Source organism: Mobula birostris, chromosome 3 (genome assembly GCF_030028105.1).
Source record: "Mobula birostris isolate sMobBir1 chromosome 3, sMobBir1.hap1, whole genome shotgun sequence".
In the NCBI taxonomy this organism is placed as follows: domain Eukaryota; kingdom Metazoa; phylum Chordata; class Chondrichthyes; order Myliobatiformes; family Myliobatidae; genus Mobula; species Mobula birostris.
The window spans coordinates 129758189-129782603 of record NC_092372.1 but is presented as its reverse complement, the minus strand read 5'-3'; the positions used below and the strand labels follow the sequence as shown (position 1 = coordinate 129782603).

The 24415-nt window shown below is 43.6% G+C and overlaps 1 protein-coding gene across 5 annotated transcripts in view; it reads left to right on the top strand.

Moving 5' to 3' along the window:
* Positions 1-24415, top strand: part of LOC140195279 (ras association domain-containing protein 8-like) — a 78574-nt gene that overhangs the window by 33260 nt on the left and 20899 nt on the right. For 3 of the 5 annotated variants that reach the window (XR_011885408.1, XR_011885406.1, XM_072253356.1), the window contains 2 exons: positions 15507-16411; positions 23470-23565. Coding sequence is in view for 2 of the 5 variants with exons in the window: in XM_072253356.1 (XP_072109457.1) it covers positions 15507-16411; positions 23470-23565 (1001 nt within the window). In the remaining 3 variants the exon portion in view is untranslated. The remainder of the gene's footprint in view (positions 1-15506; positions 16412-23469; positions 23566-24415) is intronic. The other 2 variants (XR_011885407.1, XM_072253357.1) reach the window with 1 other exon arrangement.

Sequence of the window (24415 nt, the reverse complement as noted above, 5' to 3'; positions counted from 1 at the left end):
ATGCTGCCTTTTTGAGGCTCCACCTTTTGAAGATATCCTTAATTACAGGGCATAATAATGACCTTTCTTCATATACTCCCTCATGAATAAGTCCAGGGATTTTATTATAGTTTGCAGCGTCACTGCGGCCTAAACTGTGGTCTTTGTCCTTAAAGCCTATGTAATGGCAGCAACAAGCAGCAGTGTATCCCTCAGCACCTAGGCCTGGTGCATGCTGGTGCCAATCAGTCCAGTGAGCTTCAGACAAACCACAGTGTCTCCTTCACGGAGGTGATCATCTTCGTGCAGTCACTGATGTTTGTTCAGTGTGTGTCCCTCGGAAGAGCTCACAGAACAGTCCTGTGTCACACAGCTCCATGGGATGAACCTCAATGAGACCATGGCGTGTCTCTCACTCAAAGTTTTGGCAAATGCATATTCCAGTAAAAGAAGATTGATAGTCCTCGGTACTGACAACCAGACTGAGGCTTGTAGTGGCACCGGGAAGATGGCTGTGCATGAACATTCTAATGGGGGAGGGCCTTCCTCACCACCGGTACGTACGTCAAGGTCTCGGTGCTTGTTTGGAAATTCTGGAGAAGGTAAAATTGTTAATTATCATGATCAGTTGCTACTACAGGCACCACAGAGAAACAGTAGTGAGATCATGGACCATATATGATTACAGGGGATGAGCTGTGCGCTGTGTTGAGGCAAATTAGGGTGGATAAAGCACTGGGGCCTGACAAAGTGTCCCATTGGACCCTGTGGGTGGTTAGTGCAGAAATTGCAGGGGCTCTAGCTGAGATATTTAAAATGTCCTTGGCCACAAGTGAGGTGCCAGAGGATTGGCGGATAGCTAATGTTGATCCGTTGTTTAAGAAAGGCTCTGGAATAAGCCAAGAAATTACAGACTGGTGAGCCTGATATCAGTAGTAGTAAAGTTATTGGAAGATATTCTAAGGGACTGGGTATATAATATTTGAACTAATAGGGCCTGATTAGGAATAGTCAACCTGGCTTTGTGCGTGATAGGTCACATCCAACCAATCTTATAATTTTTTTTGAAGAGGTTACCAGGAAAGCTGATGAAGGAAAGGCAGTGGATGTTGTCTACATGGACTTTGAACAAGACCTTTGACAAGGTACCACATGTGAGATCGGTCAGGAAGGTTCAGTCACGTGGCATTCAGGATGAGTAATAAATCAGATTAGACATTGGCTTCATGGGAGAAGTGAGAAAGCGATAGTAAATGGTTTCCTCTCTAACTGGAGGTTGGTGACTAGTGGTGTGCCACAGGGATGATAAATGTGGTTAACTGGATCAGCATATTTGCAGATGACACCAACATCAGGACAACAAGGAAGACGATCAAAGCTTGCAGCCTAATTTGGACCAGCTGTGAAAATGAGCTGAGAAATAGCAGATGGAATTTAATGCAGACAAGTGTGAGGTGTTGCATTTTCGGCAGACAAACAAGGATAGGGATAACACAGTAAACGGTAAGGCACTGAGAAATGCAGTAGAACAAAGGGATCTGGGAACACAGATCCATAATTCATTGAAAGTTGTGTCACAGGTAGATAGGGTAGCAAAGGTACATTGGCAATCGGCCTTCATAAATCAATGTATTGAGTACAGGAAATGGGATGTTACGTTGAAGTTGTATAAGATGTTGGTGAGGCCTAATTTGGAGTATTGTGTGCAGCTCTGGTCACCTAGCAACAGGAAAGATACCAAAAGATTGAAAGAGTATAGAGAAAATTTGCCTGGACTTGAGGATCTGATCTATAGGGAAAAGTTAGGATTTTTTTTTCCCCTGGAGCCATGGAGAATGAGGGAAGATTTGATAGAAGTGTACAAAATGATGAAGGGCATAAATAGGACAAATGTAAGCAAGCTTTTTCTACTGAGATTAGGTGAGACTAGAACTAGAGATCATGGGTTAAGGGTGAAAGATGAAATGTTTACACAGAACACAAAGGGGAACTTCTTCACAAAAGGTTGGGAACTCCTGACTTCGAGGTTGGTGAGAGAGTGGAATGAAGTGGTGGGTGCAGGTTCAATTTCAACATTGAAGAGAAGTTTGGATAAGTACATGGATGGGAGGGGTATGGAGAGCTATGTTTCAAGTGCAGGTCGATGGGAAGGGTCTGTTTCTGTGTGTTAGTGCTCTGTGAGTTCATGGCTCTATAGCAGCTAATTGCTGTGATGAACATTGTAGCCGATACAATTCTGGGCACACTTGCAGTTTGCCTCAAGGATTAGTATAGTCAGCCACTAAGGTGAGCATTACTGTGTGAGACCAGCTACCTGAAGCTTCACCAGGACTTGTTATCGAGGTAGTTGTAATCAGCGCTACAGGCAATACAGTTAAGAACATATTGGAAGCACCATGCTCAGTGCTCACTTTGGATTCTACAGCAGGTTCACAAAGGCAGCAACAACACCAGTTCACTACAGCTAAACATCCAGTTGTCAGCTATAGTCTGTTATCATAAGGTGAAATAGGACCTGTTGTGTAGTTCCACATTCTAATCATTCTTCCTTCTCTGTTGTTATACATTTTTGTTATTTCTCTCTCTTGGTTTGACTGTTTTCTATCCTTCGGTTTATCATCAGTGCCTGAAGCACAATCGCTGATTTGAAAGCAAAAGCCCCAACAATCTGCAGACGCTGGAAATCTGAAAAACTTATCATGTGGGACAACATCTTGCAAGGGATAAATAGTCAATGTTTGAATCTGTGACACTTCATCAGAATTGGCACCAACTGGTTAAGAGATGAGATCCGTTTTCTCTCCAACAGAAGTCCTGTCTGATACCCAGCAAGGGATGAAGCCCCATAGGGCAGCCAGCACGCACTTTGTCAGAATTGCTGACTAAACAATACATACAGCTAATGTTGGGAGGATACTCCCTGGCCTATTAACTGATTATGGAACAAACACTTCAGTTGGAATCCCCACAGATGAACAGGCAATGAAAACTTGCCTTACTCCTTCCTCTACCCCTCCCCCCCCCCGGTCTTCTTATTCTGGCTTATTCCCCCTTCTTTCCCAGTCCTGATGAAGGGCTTCAGCCTGAAACATCAACTGTTTATTCATTTCTATGGATGCTGCCTGACCTGCTGAGTTCCTGCAGTATGTTGCGTGTGTGTTGCTCTGGATTTCCAGCATCTGCAGAATCTCTTGCGTTGATGATTTGTTGCTCCACTGCGAAGTCTCCTCAAGGGATGCCTTCCTTTCTCTCTGATGAGAGTTCAGTGAAACTCTCTCTTGCTGCTCTCCAATTCTTACTCCTTCCTCTCCCCACACCTTTTTGGTCTGGCTTCTTCCCACTTCCTTTCTAGTCCTGATGAAGGGTCTCACTCTGAAAGGTCAACTATTTTGAGAAGTCTCCTCAGGTCCCTGTACCCCCTCCCTGGTGGTGGAAATGAGAAGAGGACATGTCCCAGATGGTGAGGGTCCGTAATGATGGGCCCTCCTGAGGCGCCAACTTTGGAAGATGTCCTCAATGGTGGGGAGACGTGTCCAAAATGGAGGGGGATGAGTCTACAACCCTGTGCAGACTCTTTCGACCAGTAGGGACAGACCGTATCTCTGAACTCTTTCGACCAGTAGGGACAGACCGTATCTCTGAAGGTCTAGTTCCAGACTGGCATGATGACTCTGGGAGAGCACTCAGCAAGGGAAATTGGAGTAGGGACAGAGGCAACTCTGTGGACAGGTGATTCATCATTGAGCCAACCTCAGCCCTCACTCAGATGACTCTTTAATAAGTACCCCATCTGGTTTGATTCACATCAACGCCAGACACAGGATAATGCCTTGCATGGTGTAACCATTGGAAGGGTGGGCACTAAGAGATCTGTGCAATTCTGGACCACAATGTAATCAGCAAAATGCTTTTGATGGTGTAACCACTAAAACGCCGGCCATGATATAACCATTGCAATGGAGGACATCAAACATAGAAGAGTACAGCCCAGAAACCTGCCCTTCAGCCCAGCATGTTTGTCCCACCTTGATGCCAATTTAAACTAATCCCATCAACCTGCGCATGGTTCATATCTGTCCAACCCCTGTTTATTCTTGCACAGCACTAAATGCCTCTTAAGTTTAGTATCTGTTTCCCCCACCTCCCCTAGCAGTGCATTCTTAGCACCTGGCACTCTCTGTGTAATTTTCCTTTAAATCCTACCGCACGCCCCCACCCCCACCCCATGTTAAACCCATGCCCTCTAATGTTTGACATTTCCACTCTGGACAAAAGACCAGGCTAACTTCGAAGATTCAAAATACATTTATTATCAAAGTATGTACACAGCTTACAAATCTGAGATTTGTCCTCCCACAGGCAGCCACAAAACAAAGAAACACCATGGAACCTGTCAAGAAAACATCAAACACCCAACGTTCCAAAAAAAATTTGCGCAAACAGCAGACAGGGAGTGGAGAACACATAGAAAATCAAACATCAATCCAGGAGCGCTGCAGAGTTCAGTTCAGTGTTCCACCACTGCAGGCCGCAGGGCAAGGCATTCTTTGCTGAAACCCCCCCCCCCCAGACTGAACCAATCCCCCTGATCAAACTGCTCAAAAACAGCAAATAAAAGAGTAACTAGAATCCAGGAACACATGCAACATGAACCCCAAAGACCCCAAAATGAGTCCACAGCCTTTCCAATCAATCCATGTGACATGGATTCCAAGACTCCTGCAGTTTCCTCTGACAGCAGCTCGTGAGAGGGAGAGGGAGACCGGTCAAATGCAGGCAGCTGGGGCCGAGCACCTGCTCGTCCTCTGCTCCCATCCTTGTCGACTTCAACCTCGCCTGCCACCTCAGTGGGAGAAAAGCAATGGAGCCAATCACTTTGAACCCAGAATAGAGGCCGTTCGTTCCAAACACACATCGCATGAATGGTGATGCATATTGAGAATAAGCTGCCAGAAGCAGTGGATAGGAATGGTTTGGAGGGCTTCGGGCCATATGTGGGCAGGTGGGACTAGTTCACTGGACAAGACATTTGGCATGGCTGGTGAATTGAAGGGCCTTGTTCCATTCTGTATGACCCCGTGACTGACAAGTACCTGTGAATCCCATGTGCCTTAATCTTCCAGGTTAGACTACTATGAGGGACCTTGTCAGATGCTTTACTGAAATCCTTGAAAACCACAGTCACTGTTGTACATTCATCAATGACCTTTGTCTTCTCTTAAAAAGACCCAGTCAATTTCAACCTCCCCTGCCCAAAGCCATGCTGGTGGCCCATTTTCCTCAGGATAGAGTGGGGTTCTTTCCAATCCTGACAAGAATGGCAAATAGAAATTTGCCATTCTTTATAACAAAGCTGGTATTGACAAATTTAGGCAAAGGCTATGTCCATTAATAATAATATTTCTTAAAATATTTTTTCATTGTAGGTAAGGTTTTAAATACTATTGATGGTCTTAAAATAAACACAGCTGCTACAGGATTCACAAAACTAGAGTGTGTGTGTGATTTGGCAAAATTGTAGCTGGCGGAAGGTTACAGTGAGAAGGCCGGCGAATGGAGTTGAGAGAGAAAATAAATAAGTCATGGTTAAATGGCAGAGCAGGCTCGATGGGCTGAATGGCTTAATTCTGTTCCTATGCCTATGGTCAATGGATAAGAACAATTGCCTGCAGCTGGTAAATCCATTTTGCCGGTCTGCCGAGCACTTGTTCATATGTGCGGACCGTTCCTAGGGTAGGAAGGACCTGCATCGCTGCTGTAACCAGCCCATTGGTGGACACCCTCTAACCAGTAAAACGCTGCACACAGTGTACCAATTGCAGTTTGTTCATTCATTCGTTATCCGCCGTGTCGTATGACGTGGGTGATCATGGTCTTTCTATGACCATGATTGTTCTTGGCAAATTTTTCTACACAAGTGCCTTGCCATTGCCTTCTTCTGGGCAGTGTCTTTACAAGACAGGCGATCCCAGCCATGACCAATACTCTTCAGAGATTGTCTACTTGGTGTCATTGGTCACATAACCAGGACTTGTGATCTGCACCAGCTACTCATACGACCATCCACCACCTGCTCTCATGTCTCCACGTGACCCTGATCAGGGGGGCTAAGCAGGCGCTACAAGGATGACCTGCAGGCTAGCAGAGGGAAGGAGTGCATACACTTCCTTTGATGGAGACGTACCTCCACCCCGCCACCCAAATTGCAGTACTGAACGTTATGAGACCAGGTCAATTCTGGACACGGATTGTTCAATGCAATCGCCTACACGGGGCTATGCTGGACACAGAGTAACCAACGCCTTCCAACCTCTTCCCTCTACAGGAACCTGATTTGTAGCAACAGCACCAGGTCCCTCGCCCTCATGCACAGTAAATGTCCATTCCCATCTTGCCAAGTTACGCACAATTTTTAGGCTGTTTGAAGGGCAAAGTACTGTAAATGGCCATTTACCTCAACTTCTTATTTGCGGTCTGCTTGATCCTTTCCAGTGAAGCCTCTAGGGCTGTAAAACTGCCTTGTGGGCCCAAAGAGGCCCAGGCCAGGTCGCCTCTGAAATTATACATGCCCCACGATGTACTTACATGTTCACTCATCTCAGAAACAAAATAAACAAGAAAACGCTAGAATCTCTCAGGTCGACAGGCAGCATCTGTGCTGAAAAAGCGGAGGTAACATTTCAAATTGAGGAAGGTTCTGACAAAGGGTCTTCTGTATGAAATATTATCTCTGTTTCTCTTCTCACACATGCTGCCTAAACTGCTGAGTATTGTCAGTAATTTCTGTTTTTGTTTCAGATTTCCAACATCTGCAGTTGTTTTGGGTTTGACCTGGACAGAAATGTGGCTGCAGGGCTTGTTCATGGGGAAGGAACCTTAATGCAAAACTTCGATACTGAGCATCTGGGCCATTGATGGGGGACATCTAACATTTAAATACTTCCCTGGTGCTTCCTTCTGGTGGACTGGCTTGGGCAATCTATTCTACTTCTGACTACCTCCCAGAAACTGGCCATCGGTTTTCTTATCCTTCAATACTCTGACAACTGGGCTACAGTCACTCACAAACCAACCCAGTTCTATTATGTTAAGGAAGTATCCGATGAGAAAATTGCCTCTGTTGTCACGGCAGGAGGGGTGTAAAATGGTGAACAAAAGAGTTCTGTAGTGTCCCTGCCTCCCAAGTCACAAAAATGTATCTAACCTCATATTTCATACTGTCTGTATGTTTGGAGTGGAATTGGAATTGGCTTATTATTGTCACCTGTAACAAGATAGAGTGAAAAGCTTGTCATGCATAGTGTTCATACAGATCAATCATTACACAGTACATTGAGGCAGAACAAAGTAAAACGATAACTGAATGCAGAATAAAGTGTAACAGAAAATGCAGAGCAGGTAAACCAGGTGCAAGATTATAATGAGGTAGAGTGAGAGGTCAACAGTCCATCTTTTTGTACTAGGGAACTATTTAACATTTTGATAACAAGCAGGTAAAAGCTACCTGGTGGTACGTGCTTCATATCTTCTGCCCAATGGAAGGGAAATGTCTGGGGTGGGTGGGACCATTGAATATGGTGGCTCTTTTACTGAGGCAGTGAGAAGCATAGACCGAAACCATAGCAGGTAAGCTGGTGTCAATGGTGTTCTGAGCCGAGTCCTCAACTCTCTGCCATTTATTACAGTCACAAGCAGAGCAGTTGCCAGACCAAACTCTACTGCACCCAGACAGGATGCCTTCTACGATGCATCAATAAAAAAACGGGTTGCAGAGATTTGCTAAATTTCTTCAGCTTCCTGAGGAAGTTGTTGCAATGTGTGGATCTATTTCTTTTCGAGCAATGACCACCCCCCCCCCACCCTTAGCACTGCATATTGATCTGTTTCCTGCTCAAGCGCATTGTTTTCTCTCTCTCTCTCTCTCTCTCTCTCTCTCTTTTGCTGCAATGTGAACACACCAGTTAAAACCATCTCCTGAGTGCATGTTTTTATTTAATCAATTACAGCAAATTGGCGACGAGTATGAACCTAAAGGTCAGAAAATATCATGAACTGCACCGACAGTTATGGCACGATTACGGGACGAGATAACAAGAGTTAAACAGCACAAGGAGACTGTCACAGATGCTCACAAATGTGAGTGCAGTGGATAGTAACAGTGACAGACGGGCTGCATTTAAAGTGAAAATAACGTGCCGGTGGCTTCATTTGGGAGAGTTGATGAATTTGATTTGATAGTACTAATGAAGGCTGGGAGTCGTATATCAAGAGAGTTGAACTGTATTATAACGCTAACAATGTGGAGGAGCAAAAGAAAGCCCCTACACTTCTCGGCTTAATGGGTGCAGGAATGTACAGTCTCTTACGAGCAAGCAAGGAATTTGATGGAATTTGATGAAATTGTTACTATTTTACAAAATCACATGAGCCCTAAACCACTTGTAATAGCTGAGAGATTTAAATTTTACAAAAGGAACCAGTCGAAAGATGAAAGCATTTCTGAATACATTGCAGAACTGCGCAAACTTTCCCAGTACTGTGACTTTAGAGATGGACTTTCTGATGTATTAAGGGACAGGCTTGTATGTGGCATACATAGTCAAAACAATCAAAAGAGGCTACTATCGGAAAGAGACCTAACCTTAGAAAGGGCATTGACCATTGCAATATCATAAGAGACTGCAGCAAAGGATGCAGCAGAACTACAGAAAAGGAAGTCGGAATGTGAAATGCACAAAATGTCCCTGAATGGTGCAAAAAGCGAAAGACGTTATCGACGTAGCAAATCCTCTCATTATGCAACTGACTGCAGAAAGTGTCACAGACGAGGTCTCATAGAGAAAATGTGCAAGGCGGACAAAAAGCACAACTGTGTGAAAAGTCTCAAACACAAAACTAAGCAAATTCATAAAGTTACTGAATGTAAAACAGAATCAGACAATGCAGAGTCTGATCAAGGTGAGCTGTCATGCCTAGAACTGCATAGTATAAGTGAAGCAGATCACAAAATCATCTGGTTCACAATAGATGTGTCTGGTGTAAAACTAAAAATGGAGATGGATACAGGGTCAGCTTTGTCTATAATTCCAGAGGCTGACTACAACAGACTGTTTTCTAAGATACCATTAGAGAAGACCTCAGTAATGCTAAAAACTTACACAGACAAAAAAGTGTCTCCCAAAAACAAACTGAAAGTAAGTGTGACATATGGAGGCCAAACATAACGGTTAAAGGTTTATGTATTGAACTTCTTTGGACGTGAATGGTTGAGAAAAATCCAACTAGACTGGCACTCAATCAAAGCTCTCAGTGTGGCATCAACAGGCAACTGCAGTCCAAATGGTAGCACTAACCAGAGACTGGCACAGCTGCATAATGCTAATCAGAAGGTATTTTAGAAGGCAACAGATAAACAGATTGAAGACTTGGCCAAAATCTGTTTGGGATGCCAAAAATTTCAAAGTGCACCCCCACAGGCAGCGTTACACCCATGGGAGTGGCTGTCTTCACCATAGCAAAGAGTATATATTGATTTTGCCGGGCTGTTCATGGACTCCATGTTTCTGATTGCTGTGGATGCACATTCAAAGTGGCCAGAGGCTACACCAATGAAGTCAACCACCTCACCAAAGACTGTCTTTAAGGACTTTCTTTGCCAGAAATGGCTGTCAGAAGAATTCCGACTATGCATGAAGAAAAATGGCATCAGTCATTTCAAGTCAGCCCCAGATGGAACAACAAATTGTGTGAATGAAAAGCTATCCGAACCTTCAAGAAGTCCATTAAAGTGATGGACAAGGAGTGCATTTCTCTACAGCATAAGGTGGACAGGCTCTATTGTGTGTAACAGAACTCTGTTCGAGGCACAACAAATCAAACACCTGCAATGAGCAGGAATCTGAGATCTTGCATAGACCTCCTGAAACAAGATCTGCGGAGGAAAGTGCAGAATGAACAGTTCAGCCAGATGCCAAGTGAAGCAGCAAGGAGTTTCCAGATCGGACAGAAAGTCCTAGTGCATGATTATCGAGCAGACAAGTGGACGCCTGGTAGGATGGCTACAAGAACTGGACCACTGAAGTATACAGTGGATGTTGGAGATCAGACACCGAGACGTCAAGTGGATGAATCAGATAGTGGATGCTCAACCAAAGAACACACCTGAGTCGACTGCATCCAATAAGATGGACATATTACAGTCTGAACTTACCTCTCAGTCAGGAAACCGAGAACATTGTCTTAGACAAAACACCTGCCAAACCTGATGCCACTCCACAGGGCCAGTGGCGCTATCCTGAAAGAAACAGAGCATCACCCAAAAGACTGAACTTCTAGAAATGTGGAGTTAGTTATGCACTGTTATTGTGAAAGGGTGTATATTTGAAATATGCATTTATGAAACGGAAAGTGAATGTATTGTACATATACAGTTTAATGTTGCATTAATCTAAAAGGGAGGAAGTGTAATGTGTGGATCTATTTCTTTTAGAGCAATGACCCCCCTCCCCCAGCATTACATTTCATTACATTTCCATCTGTTGTCTGTGCATGCACATTGTTTTCTCTCTCTCTCTCTCTCTCTCGCTGCAATGTGAATACACCAGTTAAAGCCATCTTCCACGTGCTTGCTTTTATGTAACTGAGATGTAGTTGTGCACAGACACAACAGTTGCCATGACGTAAGTATGGTTGGACCAGGTCAGGCTGTTGGAGATGTTCAGCAAAGGGCTGTCCATTCTGGGTGGTGTCCAGCTGCTTCACTATTCCAGGGTCACTGGCTCAATCTAGACCAGTGTGCAGTTTACTCATTCTCTTTGGGTCTTCCTTTTCAGAGAGATATAAAGTTAAAAATAAATTTCTTATCAATATATGTAAAGAGTGTGGCACCATATACTACCCTGAGATTCATTTTCTTGCAGACATTCACAGTAGAACAAAGAAGTACAATAGAATCAATGAAAAGCGAGACACAAAGACTGACAAATAACCAAGGTACAACAGAAAACAAACTGCAAATACAAAAAACTAATTAATAGTAATAAATAAATGAATAATACTGAGAACATAAGCTGTAGATTCCTTGAAAGTGAGTCCATAGGTTGTGAACTCATTTCAGTGTTGAGGTGAGTGAAGTTATCCTGGTGGCTGAAGAGTAATAACTGTTCCTGAACCTGGTGGTGTGGGTCCTGAGGCTCCTGTACCTCCTTAGCTTGGGGGGGTGGGGAGTACTTGATGATGGATGCTGCTTTTTTGTGGAAGTTCTCCTTGTAGATGTGTTCAGTGGTGGAGAGAGCTTTTCCTGTGATGGACTGGGCCATGCCCACCACTGTAGGCTTTTTTCATTCTTGGGCATTGGTGTTTCCATACTAGGCTGTGATGTAACTAGTCGGCAGCAAGCCCAAGCCGTTTCCTGGCAAGTTAAGTTAAGATGACCCTCTTGAAACCTCAAGTTTCACAAAGGTGCCCCTGTCCCCTGGGGTAGAGGTGGAATGGTGAGCAAAAATGCGTTAAAAGGGAACTCAAGGCAGTGTTGATGCGCAATGACTGGGCAAGGTGGCATGTGCTCCATCTGCTGGAAACAAGAGCTACTGCAACTCCCATAACCTTGGAGAAAGTGGATAGGAAATAGGTAGGGAAGAAATTGTTGATAACTGTGAGCTGGAATCACCAGCAGTGTTAATAGCCAAGAGGACATATGACATTCATTTAACCATCACTCGTATGCTAGTATTGAGGCATTTATTTTGAATGCATCTGTACATCAGCTGAATTTAAGGACAATCCATTGCCAAGAGTTATTCCTGAAATACTGTGTGGCAGAGCCGTAAATTCATAAAGAAAACGTTCGTTTATAATAATTAAAATAACAGTCAAATCGATTACTCCCCAAAGTCTTTGTACTCGCATAATGACAGAGCAAGAAAAGGCAGGGAAATTCATCCAGTCAGACCACGTCATCTGTTGTGAAGCAACTGCTGAATACTTGGTGGTGTCATAGAGTCATAGAGTAATCTAGCACTGAAACAAGCCCTTCAGCCCAACTTCCTCCTGGAGTCCCCTTGTAAACCTCTTCTGGACTCTCTCCAGTGACAACACATTCTTTCTGAGATATGTGGCCCAAAACTGTTGACAATACTCTAAGTGTGGTCTGACTAGAGTCTGACAAAACCTCAGCGTTATCTGCTTGCTTTTATATTCTATTCCCCTTGAAATACATGCCAACATTGCATTTGCCTTCTTCACCGCAGGCTCAACCTGTAAATTAATCTTCTGGGAGTTTTGTACAAGGATTCCCAAGTCCCTCTACACCTCCGATGTTTGAATTTTTTCCCCATTCAGATAATAATCTACTCTATCGTTCCTTTTACAAAAATGCATTATCATACATTTCCCAACACTGTATTCCATCTACCACTTTTTGCCCTTTCTCCTATTTGTCTAAGTCCTGCTGCAATCACATTGCTTCCTCAATACTATCTCCCCCCTCCACCTATCTTTGTATCATCCGTACCTTGCCTCAAAGCTATCAATTCCATTATCCAAATCATTGACAAACAATGTGAAAAGTAGTGGTCCAAATACTGACCCTAAGGAACACCACTAGTCACCAGCAGCCAACCATTAAAGGGCCCCTTTATTTCCACTCACTGCCTCCTGCTTGTCAGCCATTCCTCTATCCATGCCAGTATCTTTCCTGTAATGCCATGGGATGTTATATTGTTAAGCAGCCTCATATGTGACACCTTGGCAAATGCCTTTTAAAAATCCAAGTAAATGACATCCACTGCCTCTCCTTTTTCCACCCTGCTGGTTACTTCCTCAAAGAACTCTAACAGATTTGTCAGGCAAGATTTCCATTTACAGGAACCATGCTGACTTTGACTTATTTTGTCATTAATGTCCAAGTACCTCAAAACCTTGTCCTTAATAATAGATTCCAACACTTTCCCAACCACTGAGGTAGGCTAACTAGCCAATAATTCCCTTTCTTTTGCCTTCCTCCCTTCTAAAAGTGTGGAGTGACATTTGCAATCTCCCAGTCCTCTGGAACTACGCCAGAATCAAGTGGTTCTTGAAAGATCATGATCAATGCATCCGTTATCACTTCAGCAACCTCTCTCAGGACTCTGGGATGCAGTTCATCTGCTCCAGGTGATTTATCCACCTTAAGACCTTTCAGGTTGCCTAGCACTTTTTCCTTTGTGATAGCAATGGCACTCACTCCTGCTCCCTGACACTCACAGACCTCTCGCACACTGGTAGTGTCTTCCACAGTGAAGGCAGATACAAAGTACCCATTAAGTTCATTTGCTATTTCTTTGGCCCCCATTGCTACCTCACTGGTATCATTTTCCAGTGGTCCAATATCAATTCTCACCTCCCTTTTACTCTTTATATAACTGAAAAACTTTAAGTATCCTGCTTTACATTATTGGCTAGTTTCCCCTCATATTTCATCGTTTCCCTTCTTATAGCTTTTTCTCGTTGCATTTTTTTGGATTTTAAAAGCTTCTCAATCATCTAACTTCCCACTCACTTTTGCTACCTTATACGCCCTTTCCATGGCTTTTATGCAGTCCTTAACTTATCTTGTCCGCCACAGTTGGCTACCCCTGCCATTTGAGAACTTCTTCCTCTGTAGGACATATCTATCCTGCACCTTGTGAACTATTCCAAGAAACTTCAGACATCTCTGCTCTGCCCTCATCCTCCCCAGTATCCCATTTCAATCCACTCCAAGCTCCTTTCACATGCCTCTGTAATTTCCTTTATTCCATTATGATACTGATCCATCTGACTTATGCTTCTCCCTCTCAGATTGTAAACACTCGAACTATAAAATAAAATTGGAAAATGCTGGAAACATTCAGCAGGTCAGCCCACATTGTTCGGAAGAGAAACCAAATTAATGCTTCCAGGCAAAGACACTTCTTCATCAGAATAGTTCAAAGTAAATTTATTATCAAATTACACATACATCACCAAATACAACCCTGAGATTTGTTTTCTTGTGGGCATGCTCAGTAAATCCATTGAATAATAACTATAACAAAATCAATGAAAGACCACACTAACTTGGGCGTTTAACTGGTGTGTAAAAGACAACAAGCTGTAAATAAAGAAATAATAAATAAATAGATAGATAGATAGATAGATAAATAGATTGTTTAAATAAGCAATAAATATCGAGAACATGAGATGAAGAGTACTTGAAAGTGAGTCCATAGGTTGTGGCAACATTTCAAGGATGGGGTAAGTGAAGTTTTCCCTTTTAGTTCAGGAGCCTGAAGGCTGAAGGTTATTAACTGCCCCTGACCCTGGTAGTGTGAGTCCTGAGATTCCTGTACCTTCTTGCTGATGGAAACAGCAAGAAGACAGCATGTTCTGGGTGGTGGGAGTTCTTGATGATGGTTGCTGCTTTCCTACGACAGTGGTTCATGTGCTCAGTGGAGGGTGGGGGAGGAGATTGGCCCGTGATGGACTATTCTGCCTGATGAGAACATTGAGTTCTGATGCAGGATCTTTGACCTGAAACATGAGCTCTGTTTGTGTTCCTACAGGTGTGGCCTGACCTGCTCAGTGTTTCCTGTATCTATTCACCTCAGAGACTTGATCGATGCTGATGGTTGAAGTAGAGTACTAAGGAAAAGCTGAACTCTTAAGTTTAAAAAAGATCCCAGCCACCTGTAATCACTCCCATGGCATCTTTCTGAGGAAGGGCAGCATAGGTTTCTATTTCATCTTGGTCGATGTTTACCCCTCTGCCAAAATCATAACAACAGATGAATGGACATTTATCACATCGCTGTTTCTGTGGCCTTGCATTACAAAAAAATGTAATGTTACAAGTAAAGCATACTTGAAAAATACTTCCCTTTCCATAAATCATACTGGGTCATCAGAAAAGGTGCAGTAAAATTCCAAAAATTCGCAATTCAATTGTTCAAAAATTCCAATAATTCAGTAATTGTCCAGTTCCCTCTCTCTCCTGAATATCACCTGGATATGTTCACCGCATTCTACTGACACCTCCCAGATTTGCTGGAAAAATTATTATTCTACTATTTAATACCTAAATAAAACAGTAAAGTGGGTTGGAATGTGAATTGGAATTACACCTAACAGCTCAAAAAATCTGCTGGACCAGCACCATCAAAGTCCTAAGTGTGCGGATTAATTAAGTTTTTGTGTGTGTAACAGTGCACTTCCCTTCTTCTCTTTTGGAAGAATCAGCCTTTGGGAGGAACATGCCACCATTCTCAGGAGAGGGTCATCCCACCATCCCTTTGTGGGGGACATTCCACCATCCACTGTTGAGGGACATCCCACTGTACTCTTGTGGGGGCAAACCCACTGCCTTCTGCTGGGTGACATCCCTCTGTCCTGGTGAAGACATCTCACATGGAGAAATATCTCACTGCCCTTTGGTAGGGATAACCCATTGGCTTCTAGGGATATCCCACTATGATCTGATAGAGATATCCCACTATCCTGTTGTAGCAACATTTTCCCACTCTTCTTTTCAGGTCGCACTGGGCGCTACATATTGAAGGAGAAGTGGAAAGATGTTGAAAGGCATTTGACACCAGATGAAAAGCTCTTGATGTCCCTGAGCAAGTGGGGCCAGCAAGCCAAGGATGTCCAGCTGATTCTCAACCGCACTGGCCCCTCCCTTGGCCTCCAGCCTGTTCCAGAGAAGATCCAAGGGCCTGAGAGGAACATCCATCGCCAGAGTCTCCCACCACTGGCAAAGCTGAGGAATAAAGGTGACCGAAGCAGGCACTTGAAAGAAGCCAAGAGGAAGTCCCTGAACTTTGCCGAAGGAGCTCGAGAGTGGCTGGAGTCCTTTGGAAAGAGCAAGGAAGCCAAAGCCAAGGTCAAAGAGGCAGACACTGAGAAAGGAGCCACAGGTGTCACTCAGTCCACTGGAGAAGACTTGAATGATCTGCTCCACCATCAAGAGGAGAAGCTACAGAGCCTCCAAGTTGACCTTGAGTCAACTGAGGCGGAGATCAGACAGCTGGTGGAGGACAGCCAGCCCGAGGTCAGCAAGGAGATTCACAGGCTCCAGGAAGTGGTAGAGCAGAGGAGTGCAGAGGCTGAGGAGGTGGAGTACTGGGAGAATGAGCTGAAAGCCGAGGAGCTTCACGGGGAAGAGCTGAAGGAACAGCTGGAGGAAATGAAGAAGAAGCTGGAAGAGTGTGAGGAGAAGCTCAGAGACTTCCTGCTGAAAGCCCAGAGCCTGGAGGCCAGTGCTAAGGTGGCCCAGTGCCAGAGGGAAAAGCAGCAGGCCAAAGCCTGCCCTGACCTAAGGGACAAGGTTCAGAAACTGAAAGAGGAGATAACCGCAAAGTCCCATGAGGCTGAACAGCTGGAGGAGGACATGAGGCTGGTGGAGACGGCCATTGGGAAGGTGGAAGATGAAATTCAGGTCAGTCTGTGGAAGGACGTGGGGCAGTGGCAGTGCCAGTGACTGTTCCGTGTTTGTAGCAAAACACTAAAGAGCTCTGTCAGGGATTTCTTCTGGTTGGACTTTCATATCAGTGTTGTGTCCAGGCAGTGTTCTCCCTATAATGCTGCACACTGTCCCATGCTAAGAGTGCCCGTATCTCCTAAAGATGTGCGCATGCTCATAGTTGTCAAGTCCTCGTTATCTCTAAGGCATGGAATTCCTGTAGGTAACAAATGTTACCAATATGGTCCTCTCCTTTGTACTCAGTATCATCCCTAAGTCAGCAGAAATATGCCCTACAATATTCTAAAGTTTTTAGCAATCAGTAATAACCACAATAAAAAGTTTAAGTATGAAAAGATAATTATGTTAGTTACCAAACTACATTCACCAAATGTATTGAAACTGATAAGCAGTTGGCTCTGGAATCACAAGGTGAAGATGTGTAGATATCAGCCGACCTCTATTGGAACAGCACAGAGCAAGGAGGCACTTGACGCAAGTGGTTTGGAAATTGATCATGATATTTACGTAGTCAGTGACTGGATCGTCATGTACTGAGATACAACTGTCGGGGAAATTTGGGGTGGGTCAGTCTTGTGAAGGCTTGGATCCACGGGTTTCCTCCGGTTAGAGACAAAGAGTACAGCACAAGAGCAGGTCCCTTGGCTCACCTAGTCCATGCCGATCCATTTAAACTGCAAGGTCCCAATTTAAGTGTACCTGGGCTGTAGCTTTACATTCCCGTCCCTTCCATGTGCCTATCCGAGCTTCTCTTAAATGTTGAAATCGAAATTACGTCCGTCACTTTGCACTGACAACTCGTTTCACACTCTCATCACCTTAAGGGTAACATGAGACGTTTCCTCTCATGTTCCCCTTAAACATTTCACCTTTCACCCTTAACCCATGACCTCTGATTGTAGTCTCACCCAACCTCAGTGGGAAAAGCCTGCTTGCATTTACCCTGTCTATGCCCCTCATAATTTTGTATTCCTCTACCAAATCTCCTCTCAATCTTCTACACTCTAGGAATAAAGTTCTAACCTTTCCTTAAAACTCAGGTCCTCCAGTCCCAGCAACATCATTGTAAATTTTCTCAGTACTCTTACAATCTTATTTACATCTTCCTGTAGGTAGGAGACCAAAACTACACACAATGCTCCAAATTAAGCCTCATAAACATCTTATAAAACTTCAACATAACATCACAACTCCTGTACTCAATACTTTGATCTAGGAAGGCCAATGTGCCAAAAGCTTTCTTTACGATCCTATCAACCTGTGACACTACTGCCAATGAACTATGGACTTGTATTCCGCGGTCCCTTTGTTCCACTCCACTCCTACATGCGCTACTGCTCACTGCATAAGACTTACCCTGGTTGGTCCTCCCAAAGTGCAACACCTCATAACTGTCTGCATTAAATTCAGTCTGCCATTTTCCCAGCTGGTCCAGATCCCACTGCAAACTTTGATAGTCTTCTTCAATGTCCACTACACCCCCAATCTTGCTGTCATCCGCAAATGTGTTGGTCCAGTTAACCGTGTTATCACCCAGATATAGATAACAAGCAGCAATGGACCCAGCACCGATCACTGCAGCACTCTGTTGGGTGCTCCAGTTTCCTCACAGATCCTAAGATGTTCAGGTTGATAGATTAAATCGCCGCTGCAAATTGACCCTAGTTTGTAAGTGACAGGCAGAATCTGGGGCAAAAATGGGAATGTGGGAAGAATAAAATGGGATTAGTATAGACCTGGTCGAAATGAAAATGGCCTGAGTAGGGCGAAGGCCTGTTTCCATGTCGTACGACTTTAAAACACTCAGGACCGGTGATTGTGCAGCAAATTCAAACCAGTTCAGTCCTGATGCCTACAGGGTTTTTTGGAACTGATTCCCATCCACTCCTCCTTGGCCCAGGGATGGCCACAACTCTCCCCCAGTTTAGAACAACCAACACAAGGTTACTGGCAACTGAGGCTACAGCCATGTTGCTCCCTTTGGCCAGTTAGACCCTGTTACACTTCTACATGCAAAGTCCAATGAGAATAGGCTCCACACATATCCTTCTATAGTCTAGCTATCTAATGCAATAACAGATAGATGATTTTAATAGCATTGTTAGCATCTTGCAAATAAATTTGATTGTTCTGGATACATTCCCTCAATGAATGAATAGCCCTGACTTGAGTATTGTAATAAGCTTGCCCCTAAGCTCTGGATAAGGTGCTTTGGAAGTTGTAGGTTGGTTGACGGTTAAATGTAAGCACTGGGCCTTTTCGTTTCATACCCTTGACACAGTAATTAATGCCCATCGGGGTGGGGGGTTCACAGCTGAACTTATGTACTTCAAATCGATGCACAATTATTCTACAGTAATTAAGAGTTTGTATAATGTCAACCAATGGCTTTTCAGCAGTCTGTATTGCTTTCAAAGTTTGTTTATGACAACTGTTTTGTAATGATCCCTTTATGTGCTAATAAAGCAGTGCTTCTTTATTTTTAAGTCATCAAATCATCAATTCTTTTCCATTTACAATTTAAAAGCTCATGAAACTTTTTGCTTAGATTGGATCCTCCACCGATGTAAGAAATATTGGGAGCTGGTGTCTCTGCACAGGTGATTTAAAGGTGGTTCCACCATCCTCACAGCCTTGGGCTGCTGTTATAGAAACTGTGCTCCAGTCTCGGCATGTGCCGGCTATTCCACAAGGTGCTTGTTCCTTCCGTAGCAGTCTCCTGATGGTGTATGGTGAGGCAGTGACACCAAGAACTGAACACACAAGATCATTTCCCAAAGTGGAAGCCCTTACTTTCTCCATCCCTGCCTTCCTCTCTTTCACACCTTCGATGCAAACGACACATTTCACAGTATGTTTCGATGTACGTGTGACAAATGAAGTTAATCTTTAAAATCTTTAAATCAAGATTTCATTTCTCAGCTGGGCTATCGGGGGGAGATGAGAATGCAGAAATGAAATTATAATCAGATAGGCCAATTATCTTATTAAATAGTGGGAGTCAGTTTGAGAGAACATAGCTAATTTTTGCCCCTTTGTATACCATGTACCCAAAACACATTGAATTTAGTTTATGGAAATGTCTGCCATATTATTACTATATTGGCTACTTTAACATAAAGCACAAGAATCAGAAATATCAGTTCTGTTATTTATTGAGATCATGTTTGGTTACTTAACCCATTGGCACTTTCTTGCACCAATCTTATATCCCCTGATTCCCCCAATATCTTAACTATCAGAGAATAACTGAGCCTACCTGATTTCCAGGACTGGTGTCCTGAGTCTTCTGAGCCAAGCCAGGCTGCTAGAAGTGGCCTTGGCACAGGGAAGAGAATGTTGGCTGGTATTCCCACTCAAGTGGGAAGGTTCTGTGTGGACGTTGGAAGAGACAGGGTGAGCAAATATACTGCGACACACTGGTGCCACGCTTTTCCATCCCTGTACTCAAGTATGTGTGCATCCAGCTTCCTGGACTCACTTTCTTGAAAGGAACATTAACCCGAGGCCACATCTGCCCTCTCAGGAGATTCTGATGACAATTCTCTTTCCTGAAAGTCACGATATTCTCCCATTGTCATGGTCAGCACCCATTCTTCAGTTGGCCACTGTAAGCTGCCCCTGGTATGTGGGTGAGTGGTGGATTCGGGGATGGGGGAGTGGAGAAATGCTAAACCATGGAGAGTGACAGTTCACTCAGTGAAGAGTGCTTGAAGACTGGGGATAGCTCAACACCACAAGTCGCTGAAGATCAACAACCTGGCTGGAAAATATTTATGGATGAAGGATAGTGAGAAGATGAGGTAATCAGTAACTAGTTAGGGGTGCAAATGGTAACTGAGAGGGGCTACACTTGGGGACAAAGATGGGAGAGAAATTAGTAATGTCCTGCATTCCTCTAATGTGAATTTAAGTGAACATCCAGTTAAGTATCTTTCAAAACATAAATCAATATTGTCAGGTTAAAGATCCTTCATCAGAACTGGGGATGAAGGTATCCTTAAGTAGATATAAATGGTAGTTTTAAGTCTATAATTTAAAATGCACTAAAACTTTTTGTTACACCTGGCAGATGGCCTTCAAAGTCAGCTTGGCTTTCCACCAATTACATTGATTAGCCTTAAGGGTTTCTCAGGCCGTCTGCAGCTACTGTGTGGGCCTGTTTTGCAGATTTGTATTTGTCATTTGCCTTCATACTGGGCAACATAACACTGACATTTACCCTCAGAAAATGCAGCCAAGCTTCTAGGCCTCTGTCTCTAAGCTTGTTTCTCAGTACTACACAGGACAGACATCCTGAAACACCCAGGAGTCTTGGAGCACGATGGAAAACCCACTTCTTTTCACCTTAGAAGTGAAACCGAGCTAAGCTGACACCTAAGCAATGTCCAGAGAATGTCAGCCCTGCCATTTAACACAGTCCAGTTCTTGTGAGTTAGTAGTACTTAACTGATTTAAAACTCTCCTGAAAATCCCAAAACTTATAGAAATCTAAACATTGTTTTGGTTTAAAGCAGGGGTTCCCAACCTTTTTTGTGCAATGGACCAATACCTTTAAGCAAGGGGTCTGTAAGCCAGGGGCTGGGAGCATCTGGCTTAAAGTGATGCTTCCATATAATGTGGCACATACATCAATTTCCTATAGTGTCCACTTTAACACAGGTCGTAAAAACAGAACCTGGTTTATGTGCTAAAAATATAATAGACCCAGCTTACTCAGCACTATTATGTTCTATGATCTTTTGTCATCATCGTGTTGTGTATTCATTGATTACTTGCCAAGATTCTCATGTCTCTTACAATGTTGAAGGAAGACAATTTTTCCATCGAGCTTATGCCAACTCATTCACCAACCTCCATCAACCTCATTGCACAGGGTCATAGGAAAGATATGGGTGGTGGGTGGAGGTACGTCTTTACCAGAGGAGGTGTAGGTGCTCCTTCCCTCTGTTAGGCTGCAGGTCACCCTTGGGCAAGGTGTAACACCTGCTGAGCCCCTCATCAGGGTCATGTGAAGCCATGGGAGCAGGTGGTGGATGGTCGTATGAGCAGCTGGTGTTTCTCACAAGTTCTGGTTACGCAGCCATTGACGTCAGACAGTTTCTGAAGAGTATTGATAATGGCTGGGTCACCCGTCTTGTAAAGACACTGCCCAGAAGAATGCAATGGCAAACCACTTCTGTAGAAAAGTTTGCCAAGAACAATCCTAGTCATGAGACCATGATCGCACACACCATATGACACGGCAGATAATGATGATGATGATGATGAAGAATAGGAAAGATAAAAGAAAGGACCTCAGGCAATCTCAGAACATTGTACCACTAAGAAACTACTAGATTGCTATCATTGCTACATTGTAGGAAAGCCAATAGTCAATTTTTGCACAGCATTAAAGCAATGACTTGGTCACCTGCTTTTAGTGATTTTCAATTAGGAAGAGCCATTACCACTTTTCATCAGCGTGTGTTTTATTTACCCAACTCAACCCACCAACGGCAGTGAGAATAAGATCGGGCCTTTGATTGATTTTTTTTCAGTACTGCCTTTCTGGAAAAGGTGCATGTGGGGCACAGTTGGAACCACAATCTGTCCTATCAGAAAGCTGTAAGTTAACCATTATCTTACTGAGTACCATTTGCATTATGATACTCCACTGCAGCACCAAGGGGAGTTGCAACATATGTGATCCCCTTGTTTTATCTGTCCAGACAACAAAAATTACTCCCAAAAATTTGTGATACAGAAAAAAATTCACTTTCAGTGTATTCATGTGAAGAAAAATGTAAATAAGTAATCACAGTCTCATTTTAATTCATGCTTTTTGAAGAATGCACAGTTGATGTGGCTTTGCATTACAGAAAGTCACGTTAAAGACTGTTTTCTAGAAAGGCCATCCCTCTGTAACACAAGGGTTACCTGTATGGTCAGACAGCCTCGTTCCAAAAGAAATGTGCACAGTTGTCCATCTGTTTATTGAGGCAAATGAAAAATCTAAATTTGGCTTCTCTGAGCAGGAGCTGAGAGAATAGTGTGGAGCTGTGTCCAAACTTCTTCCAAAAACAAATTAACCAGTCACTTTCATAGTAGGTGACCTGCTGTGTGCAAAGTGGCTGCACTTGCTAATGTTAGGACAGATTTGACTCTTCAAATGTGAATCGTTGGCTGTGAGCTTTGTGATGTCCTGTTATCCTCAGAGGAAAGTACACAAACATATAATTACTTCTTTCAAGAGTAACACACACAAAATACTGAAGAAACTCAGCAGGTCAGGCGGCCTCCAAGGAGAGGAATAAAGAGTTGATGTTTTGGACCAAGACTCTTCATCTGGAACTCTAATTCAGTGGAAACAAATGTGGTAAATAATCTCACACAGCTTTCTCAGCGTTTCCAGCCAGTTCTGTCAACATCCAGCCATTCCGAAATCTCGGTCTGCCTTCCCCATCTGGGGATTAAATGGACTCATTATCCAGTAGATGCCAGTACCCTTTGCCCTTCTGCAATAATGTCAATAATCAGCCACTTCAAGACTGAATATATCAAGCAGCAGCACTGATTGCTCACTGCTCACAGCCCTTCAGATTAAAGGATGCCATTGAAAGGTTTCTCCCATTTTATGAGGAGCCCTGTAACAGATCTGTAATTAGCCCATGATATCAGACGCTTTAGTATGATATATTTATATATTGTAATGGGTAGAAGTTTTAAATCCAATGCGTGATTTTAAAAGGCGATTAAAGTACTTAGTTGATTAGGTCTGAGATGTTGTGCTCAGGTTCTCATTAGTCTAATGGCCCTATTCACTGACGTGAGGATTGCATTCAAGGCCATTTTCACAGTCAGTTAAATGATAATGTAATCAGACCCTTATTATATACATGATGAACAACCCCTGTGCCACACCAAGATTAAATGCGGTCATTCTGAATTCAGATAAAATCCGTGTACATTTTCTAGTCCCTCTCTGTTCTACCATCAGTACTCCTCTAATCTCTCTTATTTTGACACTCTAGATTGTCTGCTCCATTGAAGTGACTATATTAGCTACTGCGATGGCTGCCAGCCCAGAAGGTGCCCTGAAGGCTTCCGACAGTTTACATAAAAGTAAAGTAAGATGGGATAAAATGACTCAAATTATTTTTACCCAGAGTGTGGAGAATCACACAGAAATTTGTGGCATAAGAGAGCCCTGATGGTCTATGAGGGTTCAGATTTGACACTGAATAGCACAGGGACACACTTGGTGGAGCTGCTGCCTCCAAGGTCCAGCAGTCCATCTTCCATCCTGATGCTCCCTGTGATAATGTGAGTTTCCTCCAGGGCCTCCAATTTTCCGACACATCCCAAAGATGTACGGGTTAAATGTCTTGTAAAACTCGTGTGTAAATGAATAGCGATGAGACTATAGGGAGAATAAAATGGGGTGAGTTCAGGATTAGAGGTAGTTAGGGTCTGACAATTCAACGAGCTGAAGAGCCACTTCCCACGCTATACAACTCTGACTCAATGAATTGTAGTTTGTGTCCCTCCTCAGTATGCCCTGTACTACTGCTGAGCTCAGCACCAGTAGGCAGCGCTGAAACCCTGCGCGGCACACACATGTCCATCTGCCTGGGAGTGGGTGGAAAGTGAAGATGAGCTGCATTGAATACCTCCCACTATTGCTGAGGTCAGACCTGCACCATGGTCTTGCTTCTCTCTGCTTCTTCACTGTGTTCAAATAATACTGACGGCTGGCATTTAATACAACTCATTTAATACTGTAGGATAATTAGAAAAGGAGCCTTAGTCCTTGAGACACTTCCACCATTCAGTGAATGAATACAGCTGCTTTCTTGTCTGATCCCCATTACCCATTACCCCTGAGGTGCTTCACATGACGATAACCAGAAGTCGACCAATCAAGTCAAGGAAGGGGATATTAAGACGGAGAACAAAGTCTGAGCTAAAGTGGTTTTA